Source organism: Coturnix japonica, chromosome Z (assembly GCF_054131305.1).
Source record: "Coturnix japonica strain WE chromosome Z, WE-NBRP24, whole genome shotgun sequence".
Taxonomy (NCBI): Eukaryota; Metazoa; Chordata; class Aves; order Galliformes; family Phasianidae; genus Coturnix; species Coturnix japonica.
Window position 1 is genome coordinate 10,973,355 of NC_140702.1, and position 23,137 is coordinate 10,996,491.

A 23,137-nucleotide genomic window follows, 5' to 3' on the forward strand; every position below is an offset into this window, starting at 1 on the left:
GACTGGAAAACAGCTCCTAAAAGGAGCCAGACCTTTCTCAGTGGCATCTGGAAGAATCAGCATTTTCTAGCAGAAACACTGGACCCAAAGTGAAGCAGAGGAAATTCAAACATAAGGAAAACCTTTGTGAGTGCTGTCAAACACTGGTGCAGGTTTCCCAGAGAGGCTGTAGGGTCTCCATCCCCAAAGATACCAAAAATGCCCCTGGGCACAGCTTCAGCAGCCTGCTGAGTGGCCCTGCTCTGGGTGTGGGCTGCACTGGCAGCCTCCAGCCGCAGTGGTGGGCTGGTCACAGCATGTCACCATCAGGATCTGCTCTGCTGCTGCTGTTTTGACTGTCGAGGCAAGAGGAGACCTTTGCTGCCAGGGGAAGGAGTTGCTTCTCTGCCGCATGCAGCTCGTGTTATCCCGTCCCGGCTCATGGAAGCCACCTCCTAGGCTAGCTGAGGAGTGGAGCAGGAGGGGGAGGTGTCACAGCAGCTTGTGCTCCCTCTAGCAGTGGGAAGGAAGCACCGCCAGCTGCATCATTGCCATCACATATGCAATGTGTGGCACTCCCTGCTGCTGCACAGCAGGGGGCGAAGTAGAATTTATCCTCCCTGTTTTTCACATTGCTCTTCTGGTCCTCCGAGCGAGCATAAAGCAGAAGCAATGCAAACTCTGCAGGAGATGCTTAAAAAAACAGAGAACTCTGCCTGATTAACAGAGTAGTTCTGACACACAGCAAACAGACCTCATGATTCGAGCCCGTGGATTTTGTTTAATATATCACAGCAGTTAGAAGCAGTTCAACTAAGGTGGCTGGTAATCCAATCACACACCTGGTGCACACGTACCATGAGTAGCAGAGTGAAAACCACACACTACTCACATGCTCAATAGCCATACAGCATGTAATGACTGGCCATTCAGCAATAAATACGACACAAGGAATGGTGGTAGTTAGGAGGAGGAGATGGTATCTCATCATACTGGGAGTGAATAGAGCCCCTCTCCTGCTGTTTTATGGTATCATCACCAGGACTTGTGTCACAGAGTCCTCCTGGAGCACCAGGAAATCCTGCCAGGCCAGTCAGCTCTGTGGATCGGGACACTTGTGTGTTTAGTTCAGCTTTGAGCACCTGACACATTAATTTCTGCCATAAAATGGGCAGCTTCCATCAGCTGGCACTGGCAGGAGCTGCCTGCTGAGAGCTGCTGCTCCTCCAGCATGTGACGGGAGTTGTGTGAACGCAGCCACCTTCACTGAACTTGGTGCATCTCACAGGATGATGATGGAACCCTGCTGGCTCTCATGTACAACCTTCAGAAGGCTGGAAAACCCTCTGCTTGCCCAAAAGGAATGAGAGGGTAGAGAGCAGAGCAACCAGCACAGGAGCAAGTGATGGGGAAAGGTTTTTGTTGGAGTTGGTGAAGGAACAAAGGATCATAAAAAGTGAAATGCAGTCTAAATGTGCTTGTAACTGCAAACTGAATTACCTGGTTGATGGTCAAAATGAAACAGAGCTAATAGTTTTCTGAGCAGCATTATTTTTCACAGGCTATTATGAAGTTCCTCACAGTACTTTCTGTTCCCTGGTTTTGGGGAAGATCAAGTGAGGATGCCCTTTAGCCTGGGAATGCCCTTCATGGGTGGGGAGGAACTACCAGCTCCACTTCACACTTGTCTGGGCCTTTTCTGCAGCACTTGAGGAGTGTAAAGAACTGCAGAGCTGGTCCTAAACAGAACATGCTGTGGTGTCTAAGGAGCAATACATTTTCAAAGGCCACGACATAAATTTAACAGGATTTCTCTCATTAACTTCAGTCATGTAGCAACGCTTATCCATTAAAATGACAGGCCATATAATTATTTCCTGAAAAATGAAGATGGAGTAGAATCTGCGATCCATGGCATAGTGAGAAATAAAGGGCTGAGACACTGAGGCTGCTGTCAGCCAATTGTGGGACAGCTAAGAAATGCTCTGAAATTAAACCTGTCATAAAGTATATACGTAATACAGCCATACACATCTCTGTTGTTTTCTGTAAGGAAGCAAAATGCATATGCCTGGTTTTAATTTCAGTATCCTGTTGTTAATGCTAGAAGAGAGCTCAGCACGTCAGCTTTGAAAATAATGTATATATATAAATAACACCCCCTGCTAAGGGCAGTATGAATCTTTTCTGCTGCTGCAAGCAGAGACCTACCTGACAACTGTGTGTAATGGAAGGTTCCTGAAATCCACTGTGTGCAGCTGCCCCTTAGTGGCTGCCCTGGCCATGAGTGTACATGGGTGAAGATGCTCGCACAAATGCTGTACCACACAGTTGCAGAACATGGCACGCTCCAGGTCTCCTCACTGGTGTCACAGGGGACAGCACGTCTGAGGCAGGACATGCACCTCAATTCCTCCATCCACTTTGTAGTTCTTGCTGATATGAGTAGTGAGGGTCAGCTGTGAGCCATGTGAATGATGGCTAAATAACTATGAAATTCCCTTTTCCTGGCACGGTGTTGTTTTAAGGCTTAGTGTTTTTCTTCCTCTTTTTGTTCTGTGACACTTTCCTCTCCGTGCTCTTTATCACTTACAACTCCCAGTGACTTTTCCTCCTGCAGTCAGCAGAGGGAGATACGTCCCTTACATAAAACTACAACAAATTAGACACGGAATCGTGCTCACTCCTTGTGCACTCACAGGGCCCTCTGCAGCTCAGCTTGTGAGACTGAGGAGCCGCTGTCACAGGTGCCATCTCTACACCGTGTAACTGTGGGCTTTCCCCACCCAGCAGTGCAGATCTCCCCCATGATGTCACAGTCTGGGAGGTGACAAAGGGGAGCAGCCCGAAGCCCCTGGAGAAGCAGCGCTGTGTCCGCCATGTGGGTCACGCTGCTCTTCTTGGTGCTCTTCCTGCCTCCGACTGTGATGACCAGAGCGTTGATTTTCCCTTTCCGTGGTACGTACCAATTAAAACCTGCTTATGGTAGAAGTGATTACAGAGGTTCTGTTCAGCTGGGTACAGAGAGAGGCAAAAGACATTTTTCCTCTGGTTGTTCCTCAGTTAAACGCTGTTTTTCTTTGCAGAGCTTAGTAAGGCCGTTCCTTCCCACTGCTGTTCTGCAGGTTTGATCTACAGGAATGCACAGAGCTCATAGTACAGGAGTGCACAGAGCTCATCCAGCCCCTCCAGCATCCACACGGTGCCACAGTGTCAGAGCACACACTCCTGATTTCTCAGTGTCAGTGCACGTGTACAGCTGTCGGAAGCAAGTTGTACTTCTAAAGTGGGGATCTTATTAAACAGCAAGTGGCAGCACTTAGGAAAAGTCAACTATATTGCTTTATTTATTTGTTATATGATTCATCCCACTAGTTTTAGTTGCCTGTTGCAGTAACACATTTTGTAGCCTGTCAAACCATCAGCAAAAAGAGTTTTAAAAATATCCAACCTTTGATGAAGCAGTTGTTTCATTTCTGGATAGCAGCGATTCCTGAAGGTTACTGGGAGCATTACAAGGAAAATTCACGTGATGCTGGTAATAGAGAGATGATAAATAGCAATAAAATGAAGTTAAGTTGCAAAGTGTGGCTGTACTGCCACTTTAGGGTCAAGTGCTCAAGATTTAGAGGTGGGAAAACATTGAATGTGGCCTTCAGAACACTCATCTTCATCTCATTTTAGGTAGAATACTGGAACCCAAGCACTGGAAAAAGAGAATTGGAAGGTACCAGCCTTCACAGAGGCTGTTTCTGTTTTGTTTTGTTTTTCTCTAAATTTGGCTGCATTGGATGAACCACAGATCAACTGGAGCTCAACCGGGTTGTCTGAAAACCATCTTTCTCACTTGGTTATGAGACTTTTTGTGCATCTTCTCATTGTGCCCTTCGGAAAACACCAGCATCACAGGGCCAGAATAAGAGTTTATCTTGGTATACTCTCATTTAGACATTTGTGCAATAACGTTTGTGTTCCACCTAGATCTTGAGCAGGATCCGTCAAGGAGGCATTCGCAGAATTTGCAACAGCACTGTAAGTAAAGTCTGTGAAGTCACGTAAAATCTGTAAGAAAGGGACTGGCTGGGCACGAGTTATCAGGCAGTTATGCATCTTAAATTACATCCCGTACTGCATTCATTTGCTGCCAGAACAGCTGTTCTAAGAAACTCAGAGCTTGTCCAAGAAGTCCTAAGTCCAAAGAACAAAACACAGTCACCTAATGGCAGGTGAGATGATGCACAGCCTGCCTGCCTTTCACCTTTCAGCAAAATAAAGGTATCGGTGTTACCTGACTTGCAGAGATCGATCAGTTCTTACAGGTCTCTGCTTCTTTTCTCCAGGTTTCGATAATCTTCCTGTTGATTTCCCTTGTGAGCACCCACAGAGCTCACAGTCAGTGGCTAAAAAGAGCCCACTTCTAAGCTAACTGCAGGAAAGAAGTAAAGCCACAGTACTGCGCATAGATCACCATGGCCACTGCAGTGCTGGTCAAGTTGTGCCTCTGAGGCACTTCTGTTAGACATTAACAACCGAGGGCAATAAAAGTGGGCTCTAACAGCAGTGTATTTTTCTGCTGGGTGAGCAGCTGCAGATGGGAAGTAACACATTTGTCATCGTTCTGTGTCAAGAAGAGAGTTGGTCTCAGGTGAAAACTGCTGTAGCACTCAGCACACCACAGGCAAATGAGACACTGCTTTCCACACAGGGCAGTGAAAAATGAGGCACAAAGCTAAAAAACACTTCTGCAAAAGCAGCTGCTTTGAAATCTGGATGTAGAGATGGGGATTTCTGTAAGCACTTTGTTTCTATCCCTATGAGATTTTTCCCGCTTAACTGCATCTTCTTTATTATGATGGCTAGTAGCAGATGCCCTTTCCGCCGAAGGAGATGAAGAGAAGATCTCTGAGGAAGCAGAGGCACTAGGTAACAACTAATGGGCACTTTCTTTGGGGTAATGGTATCTCTTGTGCATTTCGTACTAGTATATCTGGTGCGCTTCTGAGCTGGCAATAAGCAAATCTTTGCTGATCTGATGATGTCTGAGCTCAAGATTCTCTGTTACTTCTAAGTTCCTAATATTGCTATGTTAAGTGCTCAGTTTTTTAATCACTGCAGAACTGCAAAACCCAAGAGAATAAACTGTTTTTTCCTTATCCTAAAGGAAGCCATTTTACCACTTTTCCAACAAGCTTTTCTAGATAAATATCTGGTTTTTAATTATTTGTCCTCTAGGCTTCTGATCCTCATGATGCAGTATTTATAGGCATGCTTCCTCTGCTCCCTTTCCCACTCAAGTTCTGAACTTTCTGATTATTCCTGAGACAGAGCAGAGAAAGAAAAATCCTTGCGGCTTCTGTTTTTCCTTTCCAGAATCCAGATTTGGACCCCATTATCATGCCCTACAGAACTACAATGAGGAGCAGCCTTTGAATGGTATGGTAGAGCACTCGGCAAGGGATTAAATAGGACTTTAAATCAAACTAAGTATTAGAAGAAATATGTCAATCCCAAATTTGATGAGCAGTAGTGAAATCAGTAAGAAACCTTGAATTGAGAGTCTTTGTCATGCTCTCATCCTACAACCACAGAACAGGAGAAACACCAGGCAAACCCTGTCTTTGGGGTACACACGTATTAGCAGGTAGAAACACCATAGCCAAAGGATGGTGAAGCTTAGTCCATATTAACAAATGATAGAAAGCACATCGCAAACAAATACTGAGTGTGAAGAAATGCTTCTATCCCTGAAGCATGAAAAGTGCCTCGGACTGTGTACCTTTCATTTTCCTACCTGCCTCCAACTTTTACTACTTCTTTCCACCCGAGGCAATGTGTGAAACATATTCACAAATGTGTGGATGGAGTTAAGGTTCTATTGGCCTGAATGGGAGACATCCACTTCTGATCAAAGGTATGATTTAGTTTCAGAGATTCTACGTTCCTTCCCCATACTAACTCATTCAAACAGCAGTTTATACTTACTCTACATCTGCTTCACATGGGCAAGGAAAGTAACAAGTTGCAATTAGCTGCAATTTTTTGAGCAGACGCACACAGATCATTTTAAATCCTCATAGAATATTTCACTGCTTTTAAGTGGCTCACAGTAGATCTCGCTTGTTTCTGTTGAAACCAATGAATTAGCGGTAGAAAATGAACTGTTCTTTTTATTGCATCCCAGATGTTTCTTTCTGACTGAACAAGAACAAGTGATTTCCTGATTTCAGTGGCAACAGACTCCATTCAGGTCACATATTTCTCCAAGAAACACCAACCAGTAGATGTAGTGCAGCAGCCTTGTTGGGTTTTGCACACAGTGAGGCAAGAATACACAGAATCAGTGGCCCACAGATGTTCTCATCTCTGAATAGATGAAAAAATTGATTGTAATGAAGCTCAGAATACTGACAGCTCCTGTCAGAATTATCCTGTGTGTAGAGAGACTGTCAAAGATATAGTTTGGGCCGAGTTATTTACAATTAAATGGGTTTTTGCTTTTGCAGAACTATTCAATATATTAGAAAGCATTCATTATTTTATTGGCAAAAATTATAGGTACAGTCTATTTCTGTGCATGTCCATTTGCCCAGCACGTCACCTGTTTGAATACTGATGGTGTGATGTGCTTTGATTTTGTTGTAGTGTTGGACAACGCTGATTTGATTCAAGGGAACAAAACTGCTGTAGTCATAGAAGAATGTTTTAAAGAGAATGTGATTCTTGCTGCGTCATCTATAGCTCTTGTGATGTTCTTTGTACTTCTGGCTTCTATTTGTGTGTTTTTTACAAAACGCAGGATGAAAAAAGGGTAAGTGTTCCAGTCACGAGCTGTGTCTGTGCTGTTTGGATCCCTTTACAACAAGTAAAGTAGTAAAGTGAGCCCGCTTTCCTCCAGATACCACAGGCGGAGCTCAGGAAGGCGGGCAGACGCTCCCCAGCAGCCAGAGGTGCTGCGGCCTTCCCCAGCGCTGTGGGCCGCCCTGGGCCTGCCTTTGTGAGGGTCCAGCTGCAAGGAATGGCCTTTGATTTATCTCCTAACTCCAACACCACTCCCCCATCAGCAGACAGAGGTGAAGGCTTGATTTGGACTGTGATATTCAGTACCTGCTTCCCAGTGCTGTGGCAGCTTTGCTATAGCAGGCCCACCAATTCCACAGCAAGGAACAAAAGTCACATCTTGTCTCTTGCTTGCTAACCACATTCTCAGATGGTCTGGATGTTTGCCATTGGCTTCTCATAGCGTGCTAGCTGTCAAGAGGAGCGTTGTGTGAGTGATGCTTTAGCAAGACGGCCTCCTCTGCTAAGAGATTGGTAGAAATGCTCCTCTGAGCTCTCTGCAAGATGGAGGTAGACATGATAACTGGCCTCGGGCTGTGCAGTAACCTGTTAGTTACTAGGTTGTATGTGTTTTGAGAGATGCTTTCACCGATACCTCCAGCCCCCAGTAAATGACAGGGCTGTAGGATTTTGGATAGCGAAGGAAGGTTCTGCTCTAAATGTAGAATTAAAGAAACATCTTAAAACGTGGCAAGTGCTTGGAAAGGCTGCATGTGCAGATGGAAAGCAAATGCAGAAATTATCACAAAATATAAAGTATGTTACTGCCAAGAGCCTGTGTGATAAACTGTGGTACGATGACATTCACTTCTTTGTCAGTTCAAATCTTGAAAAAAAATTAATTTCAGTAAGGCTAAAATTCAGTAATTTGTTTTTCACACACACATATATATTTATATGTATATATATATATATTTTTTTTTTGTTTTGTTTTTTTGTGGTATCTGCTAATTATCCATTGAATCATAGAATGGCCTGGGTTGAAAAGGACCACAGTGCTCATCTAGTTTCAGCCCCAACCACTAGACCAGCCTGCCCAGAGCCACATCCAGCCTGGCCTTGAATGCATCCAGGGATGGGGCATCCACAAGCTCCTTGGGCGAGAATAACATCATTACTTTTCTTCTGTGGCTCAGGAATTTTCGCCGTACCTTTAGACGCTCACGTGAACAGCAGAAATCGGCAGAGGATGGGAAGAAAGCAGACGGCTCAGACAAGAAACCCTCAGACTCAGAAACTGCACCTCTTATTGACTGAATTGATGAGCTATTCACTGATGCTGCATCAAATCCCAGTAGAACCTCCTTGGCTGAAGACTCAGATTAAAAGTGAAATTAAATATAATCTCATTGCCAGCCACTGACAAGCTTTAAGAGATGGCTTATGAGCAACTATGATTCTGGAAATAGTGTTTGCGATTCACCGTGTAACTCAGTATTTCCTGGAATAAACTTTATGTTGTAATAGGAGATCTGTGCAGCTGAAACTGTCACAATTCCTTCCTGACATGAATCCAGCCATCATTATCAGCTCATGATGAACAGGGACGGAGTGATGCGATCTCTAAAGAGTACCTACCTACTGAATCACAGAACCACACAGAATGACCCGGGTTGGAAGTCCTCAATGAGGTCACCCCACAAACTTCTTTTCTCCAAGCTGAACAAGCCCAGCTTGCACTGTGGGAGATGTAGTCCGTGCCTGTTGTATGGGGTGTGAACGAGGTTTGTGCCCATCGCGATAGCGGGGCGCTGCAGCCATAGGCTGAGCCGTTGCTGCGATACCGCCGCCGCGGGCTGAGGAGGCGCCATGGCCGCGCGGGGCTGAGGGGAGGGGGCTGCGGCCGCTGCCAGCACTGAGGTGTGTGTCAGCTCGCGGCACTGCGGGGTCCGCTGTGAGCACGGGCTGAGCTTTGTGCCCCGCTTCGAACGGGGAGCTGCGATGGGGGACTCGGAGTTAATGGCCGTCTCTGTTAAAAGGGATCGAGGCGGCTCGAAGCTTTGTCGCTCTGAAGGAGCTTCGCAAATGAAAGGACTGTTCCGTATCCTTCGTTCCAGGGAGAAGTTGGAAAGGAAACGGACATGGCGAGCGGCCACAGAACGCCCGTAGGCCATCCTCCTTCGAGAGCAGGAGTAGGGCCGCCAGCGAGGCCATCCTCTGCAGCAAGGGCTCCGTCAGCAGCCAGGATAGGAACAGGGGTATGTGGAAATAAATACATCAATTAATAAATAAAGTAAACTTGGTCATCCTTAGATCGTTACGCAGACTTTTGTAATTTCTCAGCAGCGATAAACAAGAAGCATAATGCTGTCGAAGGGTTATAGTCAATTGTGTTACGTCAGACTGGTGGCCAGTTGCTAGTGGGGGTCCCCAGGGTTCCATCAGAGGGTGAGTTCACTTTGATGTCTTCATAACTGGCTTGGATTGGACTACAAGGTGTTTGGAGCAAGTTTGCTGATGATGCTGAACTGGGAGGAGCTGCTGATTCCATCAAGGATGGTGAGGCCTTGCAGCAAAATGCAAACAAACATCAGCAGCTGCGTGATGTTTAATAAGAACAAGTGTCCATTTCTCTACCTGGGAAGGGGCAGCCCTGGCTGTACATACAGGTGAGGGGATGAGACACTGGAAAGCAGCCCTGCTGAAAAACATTTGGGGGTCCTGCTCACGGCAGGTTATACGTGAGTCAGCAGTGTGCCCAGGATGCCAGCAAAGCCAACTGTATCCAGAGACTGCCAGCTGGGTGAGGGAAAGAACTGTCTCATTCTACCCTGCACCGGTACAGGCTCACATTGAATACTGTGTGCAGTTTTGGTGCTACTGTACAAAAAGGACATGAAAGTATTAGAGAGTGTCCAGAGAGAGGCTGTAGGCGTGATGTAGGGTCTGGAGGGCTGGAGGTGTGAGGAAAGGCTGTGGCTCCTTAAGCTCAGAGCAGAGGAGGCTGAGGGGAGGCTTCATGGCAGCCTGTAGCTCTTCCCAGGAAGCTGCTCTCTGTGATGCCAGCAGCAGGACTTGAGGGAATGGCACAGAGCTGTGTCATGGAGGGTCTGTTTGGATGTCAGGAGGGTGTCAGGTACTGGAACAGCTTCCCCAGGACAGTGGTCAAGGCACCGAGCTGACTGAGTTCAAGAAGATTCTGGACAATGCTCACAGACAAATAGTCTGATTTTTGGTTGTCCTCTGTGGAGTCAGGTGTTGGGACATGGTGATCATCAGGATATTTTACTACTGTATGATACTTGGTGTGATATTTTCTCAGGCAGAATTGTAAGATTTTCATTCTGTAGAGTATTTTACTTTGTAATTTTGATGGAAAGAGGTCGGTGAGGTCTTGCATCATGAGTTCATCTGGGAAATCAGGATAGTATCAGTGTCATGCACAAACCTCAGTGAATAGATCCTCAAAACCAGACTCGTACCTTTCTACAGCGAAAGTTTGACTGAATCTCTGTTTACTTGAAGAGCTGTACACGCTGAAAGGCTCTTATATGAAGATTTTAGAGACTACCTCTTAAGTTTGTAATTGCTGTGGTGATTGCATGAAGATAGAAAACATCATAACTCAGAGTTGGGTGTTTTTTTGGTGGGATTTTGTTTTATTTTTCCAGATGCCTCCCAGTACATCAAGATCTGGTTCTCGTGCTGGTTCTTCAAGTGCAAGTGGAATTTTGTCACCTCACATTAAAGTGGCAGACCGTCCAGTCACACAGCAGGGATTAAGTGGAATGAAAACTGGAATTAAAGGTATTTTTTTAATCAAATTGTCTGAAAAAGTTTCAAAGGATCATTCAGAAGAAAACATTTCATAGGTATACACACCTGTGAAAAATTGTGAATTGATATGACTGCGTGGAGTGAGAGGAAAGTTAAAGCACACCTTGTCCTTTGATTTTGGCTGTCAAAGCTGACAACAGCTTTTCTAAGCCTGAGCTTGCTTAGGACTTTTAAATCTATTTAAATACAATTGAAAAGGAACAGTAGAATAAACTGTATCTTCTTCCAGGGCTGCAGAGTAATTAAGAATCTGCAGTGTACCTTAGTAAACAAAGTACTTAATAGAGCTGAAAAAGTATTTTCTATCTACACAGCGGTCTAAAAGGAATTTCTGCTTTCATTTGTTTCAGTGAAGTAAAATCTTTTCAAGAACACAGAAGATGACAGTTCTCTGTGTGTAAAATCTGCACATTATTAAATTGGAATGAGTTACGGTCTAGTGAATTGTCGTTTTATTCTCCTTTGCCAGGTCCTCAGAGGCAGATAATGGATAAAACTTATTATCTTGGACTGCTGAGGTATGTCTTCATCTCAAAGTGTAAAGTTCTATTCCCTCTTTTCCCATCCATCGTGCTTATAGTGCATATATAGTGCTTATAGTGCTTATATAGCATCCCGACAATAGTGTGGGATAACTGATGTTGACTAATAATAAAATCTGTCCTGTTTGAGATGTGAAGGTCATTTTGGAGGTAGTTTGTAGGAGGAGAGGAACGTTATCCTTATTTCCAGGCAGAAATTTCTTTCTCATTTTGTTCATAGGCCGGCTAAGTTCAGTGCTCTCTCTCCCACAGCATTCATTACAGAAACATCAGTGATTTTGAGCTTCCACCTGTGTCATTTAATGGATCTGATAGCTTCAGTTGTAAGAGGTAGAATCTCAAACTAAATACATTGTGGTGCATGCTTTGAGCTCGTACTGTTAAGTGGCACTGATAGAAACACATGCTGCTTTGTCAGCAGATCATATTACAGTGTTGCACGAACAGTCCTGAAAGATGGTGTCAGGTTTTTTTTATATGCACAGTGTCCATATTCTGTGGAAGGATGCTATGATTTTTTTGGTCTATTTCAAAAACATCAATGCTTGTTCCAACCAGACCAAAAACATAATGGAAACAATTTCACAGCTGGGTTTTGTAATGTTTGCTTATGACTTTATCTGGCAGAACTTCTTTAATTTTTCCTTATTTATCTCGCTTTTCTTAGAAGTGGTTTGTTGGAAACACAGCACAGTACTGTGTGAGCAGGATAGTGTTTCCTTATTGCACGGAGTACAGTTTTGTTTTTCACTGTGTTTCAGTTTTACATTTAATTTTTTTTAATGTTATTTTTTGCAGAAGCAAAACCAGTGAACTCACAGCAGAAATTAACAAGCTGCAGGAAGAAATAAAAATGTACAAGGAAGAGAAATCTGCTTATTTGTCATATGAGAGAAGGTGAGCTCTGTGGCACCTAACGCAAAGTTAACTTTCTCAATCACCAGACTTTGTTCTAGGCTACTATTCAGGCTTCAAAGAACCATTAAATTAGTCTTTTTTATTATTTCATTTGGATTAAATAACGCTTCCTGTTTTAAGTTTGGCTTCTTGCTTTGTATTCAGGGCAGAGGCTTTAGCTGGTGAAATCAAAGAATGGCAAGGTCAGCTTGAAGACTACAACATGGTATGCTTGTATCAGCTTTCTATACTGAAAACACGCTTTGCCCTTCTTTCCTTTGTTTGCTACTGATTTCGCTTTACTTCAACTTCTTTTTTCATTGCTGTTTCTCCTTAAAAGTGTAGTGGATAATGATTCTGAGTTTATTCAGTTACCAGAGGAGAAAAAAAACAGCAGCTAAGGAGAACAAAACAAGAAATTGATATGTGTAAGCATAAGGTGTTGCTGATGCAATTAGGAAATTAGTGCTGTATGATAATTGAGTTTGTACAGCTACATTAAATGAGAATTACTTCTTAGAACTGTGTGTAATCTGTTCAGGTTTAAAAGTAGAATCTTTTTGTTTCTAGATAAATACTGTATTTTCATGAATGCTTTGTGAGTTGCTACTTATTTTTCTGTTTCTTTTTTTTTTTTTGTGTGTGTGTATGTACTTATTTTTGCTTTTTAACTAAGTAAGAATTCTGACAGGTTGAAATTCTGTCTATTATCAGGTTGTGGATCTACTTAATACCAATACAGACATAGCAGAAGTGATTCGTGATTACAATTTGGTAAGAATTAAGATATTTGGTATATTTAATCAACGGAATGGCATAGATTAGATGTCAGTGCTTTGAACACCTGACTTGTATAGAAAAGCACAATACTAGTTCAGAATATTTATTGTCTTTTCTAGTTTAAATTGGACATAATACTTGGCAACGTTATGTGTTTGCAGTGAGTTAGCCATGTAAAGTCTGGGCAGATGATAGTGCTTCTGTGAAGATAGTGCACCTGTGTCTTGGATTTGAGAAGGCTGTTTCAAAGTTAAATTGCAAGTGTTGCATTACATTATTTATCTGACTAAAAAGCACAGAATGCTGTGTGTTATGTTTTCTGTCATAAATAACTCCAATCAAGTCTGTGATGTGGACAATGTTTTTCATGATAATGAGATGAATTATCCAAGTATTAAAGCTTTCAAAGCATGTTCCGTTTCTTGAGACTACTTTTCCTGTTACTTTGGTAGCTTGAAAAACCACCTGTGTGTTTCTTGACCATTTTTATTTTCCGTGTTTGACTGAAAAATGAAGTCTCATTGTCTGTGTCACAAAGGGAAGAGAGCTCTGTTACACCTGCATTCTATCTCCGGGCTTAAGCAGCATTGTACTAATGGATCCCATAGTAATAGTATGGAAATTGATTTGCTACAGACTTGCTTGCACTTCTTTTTCAAGCACAGAAGGGCAGTGGAAGGCTACAATTTCAGAAACTATTTCTTCAGGACAGCCTCAAACAGCTCTGGAGCAGGAGGCCTCTGCTCCTCCTTTCTCTACTGCATTCTGAGCAGCTTCTTTCTCCATTGCAGAACCTTGAACTTGTGCATACACTATGTTTTCTTCTTATATATTATATTCAAATATATATATTTTTTCTTTTTTCTCTAGTTAAAAGTTCAGAATGACCGAGAAGCTCAGAGTGTGGATAAAATTTTCACGGAAAGACAAACGTAAGTGCACGACTTATATATGCCTGTCTAATACTGCCAACTCTTGACCTGAAAACGGTAAAATGGAGAAGTTACTGAGTTCAGAAATTTGTCAGCAGTGTCATCCATAAAAGTGACGATATCCCAACTTTTTAGATCATATATCAGTGTCAAGTTGAAGCTGGAATTTCTGCCTTTAAATTCTTCTGAGTAACTACTGCGGTGATAACTTACCTTGTTATCCAGAAAGAAATAGGTGGCATTGAATTCTCCTGGTGTGTGGAGACCTACGGATTGCAGATTATGGGTGTTGTGTTGTAGCAGACAGGGAAAAGTAAAGCGTAAGTGGGGACTGGAACTGCAATTCCTGTCTGGTACAGTAAGGATGCATATAAAGAAAGTGAGCTGTTTGCAATAGGGATTTGTAAGTCATGAGAACAGTTGGTGATAGGCTGAAAGGGTGATATTTGTAAAATAGCGTTTTGCCATTTATTAAGAAGGCATTTTTCACTAAAGCTGTGGTTTTCAGCAGCTTGTAAATATGTCTGGTTTGTCTGTCAATATATTTCTAAGTGTTAACAAGGTGTGCAGAGACTTGGTATGATCAAGAACTAAGGCATAAAGGTATCAGATAAGTAGTGCTGCTTATCATTTTACTGTATGTGGGCACATTTACGTTGGTCTACTGATTCAGTGTAGATATTTATAGGTATTTGTTTTGCCTGTTAATGCACCGATCTGTTGGATTCCGTCCCCCAGTCTGTGTTCTATTTCAGTGATTTAAACAAAGAGTTTTTTGTTTCTGGCTTCTTCATCTATATGGTGTCAGTAATTACATCAGGCTCACAACCTCCTTTTAAGGACTTGGTCCTCTCAGGCAGTGTGGAGTAACCTCTTTTCCTCCCATAAATCATAGTGCCTTTTCTCAAACGTGAATCATCGGTATTCTATCATGTGTCAAAATATTTGTTGTGACACTAACGTGGACGTGACCAAATTTGTAACCTTTGTGATTTGTGCAGCTGTTCTCTGTCGCAAAATTCTTGAGATGCGAGGCTGCTTATGTTCCTTTTATACTGTATTTAAATAGCATAATACGGAAGGCTGAATAGATTGAAGAGTCAGTTCATTGTCCATTGCGTAAGATATTAGCTCTGCTCAGTTCCATAAGTATCTATGTATTTGTCCTCAATAAAGCCATCTTCCTCAGGTTCAGAAGTGTTAGTTTTGTCAAATATTACTATGGGATCCTCATTGTTTGTATCTGATATCGCAGGAAAAGAATTCATGTCAGCTGAGAACTCCTGTTCAAACATCTCAGGGTCGTTTTCTTCCAGACGACGGTGTCTGTAGCTCATCAAATACTGGTACCATGTTGGGCATTTTATGGCAGTAAAAATTAGGAGTGTAGTGCTTAAGACAAACCCCAGCACTCCCACGAGGAAGGTCCAGCTTTTGCCGAGAACTGGAAATTCTTTTAAAACAGACAGGAAAAAAAAGTTAGTTATATCTTCATGTGTAATCTCTGAAAGAACTCTAGTATGAATTTCTTAGTAGTTAGATTGAGAACACCTAAACAATCATAGGGGGATAACTGATTTATAATAAAGCCTGAAAAAATCACTTGTTTTATGGCTTTGATGAAAGAATAACAGTGTAGTAGGAATGTAAAATGATATGAATGATGGAACAGCAAATAAAACCTTGCAAGCAGTGGTGAGAAACATCAGTGTATTTATTACCTGCTTGTGTTCCATTGTTTCCAGTGATGTTTGAAGTCTGAGCTGTTAGAAAGACTGTGCTTTGATGCTTAATGGCATAGGTGGAAGGCAGAGTGGTTTCTGAAGTAAGTTTTTCAGTTTCGCAGTCAGCCGGTTGAATAGTTGCATTCTTGATAGAGAATTTCTGCTTTAAGTTTGGGAATGTACACACAGTGTTGTTTTCATTTTCTGTGAATAGGAGCAATAGAGATCATATGTGATACTGGTAAATAATTGGCATTAAGATCTTAAAAAAAATCAACAATAACTAAAACACCGAGAAGTTGATGGTGAATTTTATTCAGATCAGGAGAAAACTAAGGTAAGACTGTTTGAGGCAAACAGGTGTGAAATGCTGCTCTTAGGAGAACTTACCCATTATCACATTAGAAGCAATGAGCCATATCTGTAAATCAAGGAGGCCGCAGGAGCAGTTCCATGGGTTTCCATCTAAGGTAATTGTAGTCAGTTTAAAGGATGGTTTTATATGAAAAGATTCCAAAAGGTTATTCTGTAGATTCAAAACTCTCAGATTTTTTAGAGAAGAAAATACACCTGAATCTAATTGAGTAATCCTGTTATGGGATAGATTCAGCTCTGTCAGTTGATATAGTCCTGCAAACGCTGCTTGATGAACTGTATTAATACAATTGTTGCTGATATCCAGGATTACAAGTTTTGCCAAATTGTAGAAGCTGTTATTAGACAATAGAGTGATCATGTTTTCATTCAGATAAAGCTCAGTGAGGTTAGAAAGCCTCATAAGAATCTTGGTGTCATTGTGTTTTAAAGTGATTTTATTATTTTTGAGATTTAATTCAGCAACATTTTGCAACAAATCAGTGGGGACGCTAGTGAGGTTCTTCCCAGACTCATCACAGATGACCTGTTGAAAAAAGATAGTATCAACAATTAAAATACAATACAGATGTCCATTGAAGGTGTTCCAGTGAAAACTGGTAATGGGAAGAAAAGAATGGCAGCCATTTACAAGAAATGTTCTACTGGTCTACGTGCTGTTTATTTAATGTTTTCCATAACGTTCTTGTAGATTAATGATACAGGGGAATGAACTGTCCTAGCGTGTATGGACCTGATGATCAGGACACTTAGTGCTTAAATAGAACTGCAAAGCTTATGTGGTTATCACCCTAAATCAAACTGATCTGGTGTGCCAGTTTGGAGTTAGCAGGGTTGTCTGTTTTGAAATTCTGATGTGAGGGCTGACTGTGTAGAGAAGGATTCCTTTGCCATGTAGTCAAGAGACCACCAAGCAAAGGTGTCACAGAGAAAGTGGATTCAAGTCTAAGAATTAATTTAAATTACCTTTTTCCAATGTATTCTTTTATTTTAAAATGGCTATGCTTACTATTGAGTCATACTCAAACTTGAGCAGTCATTGGTCTTGTCCTGTTGTGATTTAGGCCTGTCCCAAGATGGCAGAGAGAGATTTGACCAATGTATAAAGTTATATCAAACATGTTTTAGTTTTCCTATTTCACAGCAAACTGGCATAATTTACACACAACTTACAGTTTGAGAAGTAATGTTGCAGTCAGCAGTGACTTGATTCAAAAGCAGCATTCCAGCCCAGATTATGAGCCAAGACAGTTTCATGTTCAGAGTCTAGCAAAAAACAACACTTTTCAAAATTGAGATCAAAATCATGGAATCACAGAGTGGCTTGTGTTGGGAGGGACCTCAAGTATCATCAAGTTCCATCCCCCTGCACAGGCAGGGGGGGTTGCCAAGTGCTAAATCAAGTCCTGGATCAGGTTGTCCAGGGCTTCATCTCACCTGGCCTTGAACACTTCCAGGGATGGGGCATCCACAACCTCTCTGGGCAGCCTGTGCAAGCTCCTCACTCAGTGAAAATATCAGTGTAGACGTAGTTTAGCATAAGAATAAACAGTAACTGGGTACATGTTGTTTTACACAGATACTGTAAAATGTAAAATTAAGAGAAAAAACTGTCATCAGCTGTAATACATTGAGCTTTCCCTGGACTGGGACAAGTCTAAAATCCTGTGGGCATTATCAGCAGAGAATGGATTGATCTGACAGTTAATAGACAACAGATTCACAAATGGATTGAAGAAATAGGCTGTTGTATACTTGTTAATATTCCTCTTAAAGCAGTTATGGATACTGGAAGGCTACGATAGGAATCAACCTAAGAAAGTATCCAGGCTTTCACATCCTCCCTAAATAATTTATTTTCTTTTCACTGACTGAGGCAGAATGCTGTACTAGATTGATGGTTTATTTGGACAGATATCTCTCATATTCTTGTGTGAATTCACAGGTTTTTTTCTGTGAACTTTCAATGATCAGATCTTCTAATCTCTATATTATCCATGGAATAACAAATGACATAAAGCAATGTCCTTTTTATGAAGGCATAGTTGTTACTAAGGAGGCTAAGGAGACATGCTTCATTCTCTTGCTCTGGAGTTTTTCTACAGATTTGTTCCATATTTTTTGAGAGTCAGGAAGTTTTTTCTTATTAAATATTCTCTGCGGTGTTAATTTCTCTCTGAAAATGTGTAACATATCCATCTTCCATTTAACTGGTCATCATTTGCAAGATCTAATCAGGAATGTCAAATCTTGTCGTTTACAGCTTAAATTGATCCATGGTTATGCAAGATCTGAAGTACAATTTTATGCTAAGAAGAGATTATCTCTTTTGTGATGTTTTTAGTCTTCTGCGTATATGAAGTCTCATGGAGAAAAATAAATAGACTGGTTGAACTTCAGTATCTCCTTCCTGTATTTCAATCTTCTAGATTAAAGAAGGTCAAAAAACAAGGACTGAGATCCTTGTTTGAAGCACTTTTTGCAGAGTATTCACTGAATTTTACACGGTCCGATTTACTTAAGGCAGCTCAGTTACACAAACAAGGAAGAATACTAAATATAGGCAGCCAGTCAGATTTAGAAACCATATAAAGAAACCCATCAATCCTTTAAAAGAGTGCGGCAAGGCCTTTGACAGCTTTGGAGTAGGTGAAGTCACCGGCAGGTTGGTCACATCTGATTGCTTCTGTGTGTTTGTGTCTCTGAGGACTGACCTCATTCACCTGTCTGAATCACTGTGTAAACTTTTCAAACTTCCTTGAAAGAGGAATGTGTGCTACTCTGATCCATTGTGTATTTTTGCACTTATTGGAAATTTGCATCAAACACAGAGAGATACAGTAAGTGCCAGGGATGAGGAATACTAGTAACAGCAGTGGTAGTATGTTGCTGTATTAGGAACTGTTGTAGTCAGAGACTGTATTGGTGTCTTGCACGCTTTTTGGAGGCAGTTTGTGTATTGCTGGTGAAAAGCACACTGGTTTTTGAAAGTTCCCAATATTAACTGCGTTTCAGTTGGAACTTAAGGGAACATTTGGACTTCAGAGATACCTCTTCAAAGCTGTTCAGAAACAGAGCAGACATTAACCATGCCTTCTAGAAATACAATTAATAGCATTATCATAGTTTTCAGATTTAAAGAAAAAATAATACCTACTGTCAGTAATAGAGAGGGGAAAAGATACTGGGTATTTTTTTAAAAGGTACTCAGTCTGTAAGTTGCTAACATTCAGTTTAACTATGTAATTTAGCTTAAATGCTTTTCATAAATTCAAAGAAAGAGTTAACATGTTTGAGTAACTGGAATGCCATTGATAGGAAAAATCATTTTTCTGTCTTAAAATTCACTGCAAATACATCCAAGTCAAAACACAGCACCCATTCTTTAACATCTGTTGAAAAATTAGGGTTTTTCTTAGGAAGTTCATTTCCAGCTCCAAAATATTTTGTTCAGATTTCCTTGGTGGATTGTGTCAGACTTGCACCATTCAAAAGCAATGTAACTCCTGTTGCTTTTGATAAGAAAATAGCAGATCTGGGAGGCAGTGAGGTCTGCTTAATCAGGTACTCTGCTTTTTGGAAGAGAATCAGACTGTACTCTGGTTTTTTACTGAAGCACAGTGTACTTAACAACTTCGTATGTACAAGGCGTGTAGCAATTCCTGAACTTTTCATGTATGTCAAGATATATATATAGATATACATATATATTTTCAGTCTAACAGAAAGCATTAAAAGCAAATCTTTGCTATGTGTTGAGAAAGACGTGCCAAGTGCCTTACCTTTCTGTTGCTTCTTGGAGCACCATATACCCACACAGACTTCTCAGTGCACTGACAAGAAATATTATCGTGTAACAGCACTTTGGTTTTTTTCAACCTTTGTACCTAATGAATAAGCAGGCCATGTAAAAAAATAAGGAAACTGGAATATCCTTAGCAAAACATTGACTAGGTTGAGTAATCTTGTATAATCGTCCTCAATTTAATTGGTTCTGCAGCCAGTAGGAAAGCCTGATGGTAGCATGCTCAAGTGTCAAGTTCCAGATCATATAGGAAGCACTGAGTTAAAATGCCACTGGATATTTACAAGCAAGATGGATGATTGTTGTTTAAAGAAATGTTGGAGACGGATAAAAACTTGGACTTTTTTAATGTCGTTGTCAGGAAATGAAGAAATTTTTGAGGGGTTTACTTACTGAGGTAAAGATCTGTGCTTAAATAGTTGCTGATGTCGCTCTTTAATTCTTGTGCTGTAGAAACATCAGCACTGAAAAAAAAAATACCCCAACCTGTGGAGTGTGTTATATATCAAGTTCATTATTTATAAGGTTCACAGGCTTTTAAGGACATGGTCTGTAAGCCGGGAAGAAATCCCTAAGAAGAAAAGGAAGATACTTGCTCTGATCTGAAAGCATGTTAATATGCAAATAAATATTATGAAGTCATACACAAACACTGCGTCCACTAATTTTTTCTCCTAACGATGCTCCTTCTGCAAGCTTCATTCTGCCCAGTGCATAGCGGGAAACTAGAACAGGATTTGCCTTCTTTCATTCTCCATTCTCAAGTATGTAGCTGAGTAGAAACCTTTTTACTTCAGTAGCTCTTATTTGTGTTACCGATGCTTCAATTTTTACTTATTTATTTATTTATTTACTTAATGTGTCATAATGTATTGTGACTTCCAAGTCTCAATCCTGTTTCCGTTTCCTTAATTTAGCGTTGTGCTATCTTGAATAATGAATCCTTTGGGACAGCCACTGCTTATATTTTTATTGCCTCTCTAAAGAGCACTGAGATTCAACTTTCTTTAAAACACCACTACCAGAGAAAGCATAAGAGCTAAGTCATTCGTTTCTAGTCTCATAGAGGAACTGAGGAGTCTATCCCAGAGTCCACATCGTGTTTGAAAACTAGAGACTTGTTGGAGGTGAAGGTATTGCTCTGTAATGTGTCTTCTGCTTTTTACATCAGTGGGGCTGGAAAAGCAGTTGTAGTAGTAGTTTACTAAAAGTCACAAAAATGTACTGTTCTTACAGCACAGAAAAGTTCATTCAAGCTGTGGAAGAAGATATCGAACGTGAAAAAGTTGCAGCAGATGACATAATAAAAGGCATGACTGAGGAAGATCAAGTTACATATATGGAGATGAAGGCTGAGAATGAAAAGCTGTCTGGGGTTGGTTTATTTATTAGTGTTTAACCTAAAACGTTTCTTAGTCTGGCTCCATACATTTTAGGTTCAATTTAAATATTAAATTAAAAACCGAGTAATACAATAACAAACTTTGCAGTATACTGAGTGCCTGAAAAATATAAAAGAAATATGTTACATGTTAGTGTTTCTTAGGAACAAATTCTGTTCATCATTTTCTTTTCGAATTTGGAGACTGACACGTAGATTTTAAGTCTTCTGTAGTGTTTAGGTGCTCAACCCCATGTGAAAAGTGAACAAAAGGTAAAAAGTAATCACAGTGGTTTTTCATTTGCTAAAGCAAAATTTTTTCATCCTGTGCACAAAAATAAATCTGACACATTTTTTGTGCATCTCGTTGTGTGTATGGATGTATGATAACAGCACACTGTGCCTTCTAACATTTTCACTGTTCCACTAATTCTAATGTTAACGAAAGCAGTAAGGGTTGGAATAACTTCATTGAGCTTCAGCATGCAGTCATAGAAGGCTCTGTTACATAGTCTATATGGGGAATAACATCTTTTAAGGCTAGTGCTTCCCAGCTATCTCGAGCTGAATCATTACTCAGGACCTACCTGTCTCTTCACCATGAATAAGCTGTGGTGGCTAGTTCAGGTTTTTAAATCTAACATTAAATTCTAAAACAGGAATGATAAACTCTCCTCTCAGTGTTGATTTTAAGAAAAAGGCAGCAAAAAGGGCAAACATTTTTTGGTTATTGCCCAACAACAAGTAAGAGTTCTTAAGTGAATATTATATATGTATATGTAAGCAAGTTGGAGAAGCAAGATGATGTTTCATGGCGTCTTCTGGATACTAGACTACAGAATGAAAAGTAATTTAATTGAGTAGTAATTTTAATCTAAATCTTGGATTTTTTTCCTGTTTAGGAATTATTTGCTCAACAGCAGGAACTGGATGCACTAAGCATAAAGGAGGCGTCTCTGAGAGATGTATGTATGATAAAAACAAGCTTGAGTACCAATGTTCATGGAACTCCAGTGTAAAAACATAATACATAAAAATAACATAATGTGTTAAACATAAAGTGGGAGGATGATTTTCTTCTTTCACATTGTGCTTCAAGTGGCATTTGAGTTTGAAATTTAAAGCAGTACCTGCTCGGATATTTTTTCTCCCAGATAAACAACTTTTTTTAAAAAAAGTTATTTTTATATTATTAAATTTATTAATATAAAATTACTATTTAAATTATTAAATTACTAAACGAAAAGCGTCTCACATTAGCTTCCTGACAGATACACAAGGATCTGTAAACTGAAATATATAGTCATGTCTGTCTTCCACAAGTATCATTTTAGAATATTTGCAAACGTTTTGAAGTCCTTTGGAATACTCTGTGTATGGTTTGTGTTCCCTTAGAAATTATAAAATAATAGCAAGCGTACTCAGAATGTTGGAGGATGAACTCCTAGAGCAAGAAATACTGACTGGTATATTTCACTCAAAAAAATGCAACATTGACCCTAGATTGTAGAGTACATTCTTTATACTACCTCTCTACTATTTGTAACGATCAAGCTTCACTTTCAGACAATGAGCAGTATTGTTTAATTGGAGCATAATTTCTGCAGTGTTCTTTTGTAGCCTGGAAGTTGATAGTAGGTGCTTTGTTTTTCATAACAGGAAATAGCATGCTCCCCTGTGAAAATGGAGGCAGTGCAGATGTATGAAAAGCTTAGTGAGCTTGAAGAACGTCGGAATCAAATGATTGCTGAGGAAGAGAGCATGGAATCTCCACAGGAGGAAAGGGAGAGATTACTAAAACAGGCAAGAACATAAAATCATATCATTTAGTGGAATCTCTGAGTCAACTGGTATATTATGGAATGAGAATATTTGAACACCCTTCTCTTTGAGTATTGTCATTATTAGCTCTTGAACTAGCGCAAACCATGGAATTACATACATGAAGGAATGAAGAGGTGTTTCAAATTCATCTAAAACAAAATTGACACAGCCAACTTTTCAGCTGGTTGACTTTTTCCAGTTCGTTTCTATTTGTGTGAAGAAACCTGATCCTATTGAGCCATATTACAGCATAACTCCAGACAGTATCATTTTGAGATGTACTC

The 23,137-nt window shown here is 40.6% G+C and overlaps 3 protein-coding genes across 5 annotated transcripts in view; 2 read left to right on the forward strand and 1 right to left on the reverse strand.

The window, feature by feature from the left end:
• The first annotated feature begins 2,643 nt into the window (after positions 1-2,643).
• Positions 2,644-8,287, forward strand: LOC146753722 (uncharacterized). Of its 2 annotated transcripts, none has more exons than XM_085528137.1 (6): positions 2,644-2,937; positions 3,961-4,011; positions 4,840-4,902; positions 5,350-5,412; positions 6,622-6,787; positions 7,953-8,287. In XM_085528137.1, exons 1-6 carry the CDS (start codon positions 2,859-2,861, stop codon positions 8,071-8,073), a joined length of 543 nt encoding a protein of 180 aa, XP_085384263.1. In that variant the 5' UTR covers positions 2,644-2,858; the 3' UTR covers positions 8,074-8,287. The 2 variants fall into 2 exon arrangements, with proteins under 2 accessions (XP_085384263.1, XP_085384264.1); XM_085528138.1 differs by having other exon boundaries at positions 2,775-2,937; positions 4,843-4,902.
• Positions 8,288-8,604: 317 nt separating this feature from the next.
• The window catches only part of LOC107306608 (intraflagellar transport protein 74 homolog), a 29,135-nt gene continuing 14,602 nt past the window's right edge, over positions 8,605-23,137 (forward strand). Inside the window, exons 1-12 of one of the 2 annotated variants that reach the window (XM_085528093.1) lie at positions 8,605-8,676; positions 8,874-9,014; positions 10,428-10,563; positions 11,063-11,111; positions 11,388-11,465; positions 11,934-12,032; positions 12,198-12,258; positions 12,747-12,806; positions 13,683-13,744; positions 20,885-21,023; positions 21,932-21,994; positions 22,689-22,832. In XM_085528093.1, the coding sequence (XP_085384219.1) occupies positions 8,898-9,014; positions 10,428-10,563; positions 11,063-11,111; positions 11,388-11,465; positions 11,934-12,032; positions 12,198-12,258; positions 12,747-12,806; positions 13,683-13,744; positions 20,885-21,023; positions 21,932-21,994; positions 22,689-22,832 (1,008 nt within the window). In that variant the 5' untranslated portion in view covers positions 8,605-8,676; positions 8,874-8,897. The remainder of the gene's footprint in view (positions 8,677-8,873; positions 9,015-10,427; positions 10,564-11,062; positions 11,112-11,387; positions 11,466-11,933; positions 12,033-12,197; positions 12,259-12,746; positions 12,807-13,682; positions 13,745-20,884; positions 21,024-21,931; positions 21,995-22,688; positions 22,833-23,137) is intronic. The other variant, XM_085528094.1, reaches the window with a different exon arrangement.
• On the reverse strand, positions 14,360-17,376 carry LOC107306604 (leucine-rich repeat-containing protein 19; the record flags this gene model as incomplete). Its single annotated transcript, XM_015849906.3, has 5 exons — positions 14,360-15,197; positions 15,466-15,672; positions 15,859-16,369; positions 17,017-17,109; positions 17,281-17,376. Coding segments are annotated over 5 exons (1,233 nt in total), but the record flags the coding sequence as incomplete, so codon positions are not given.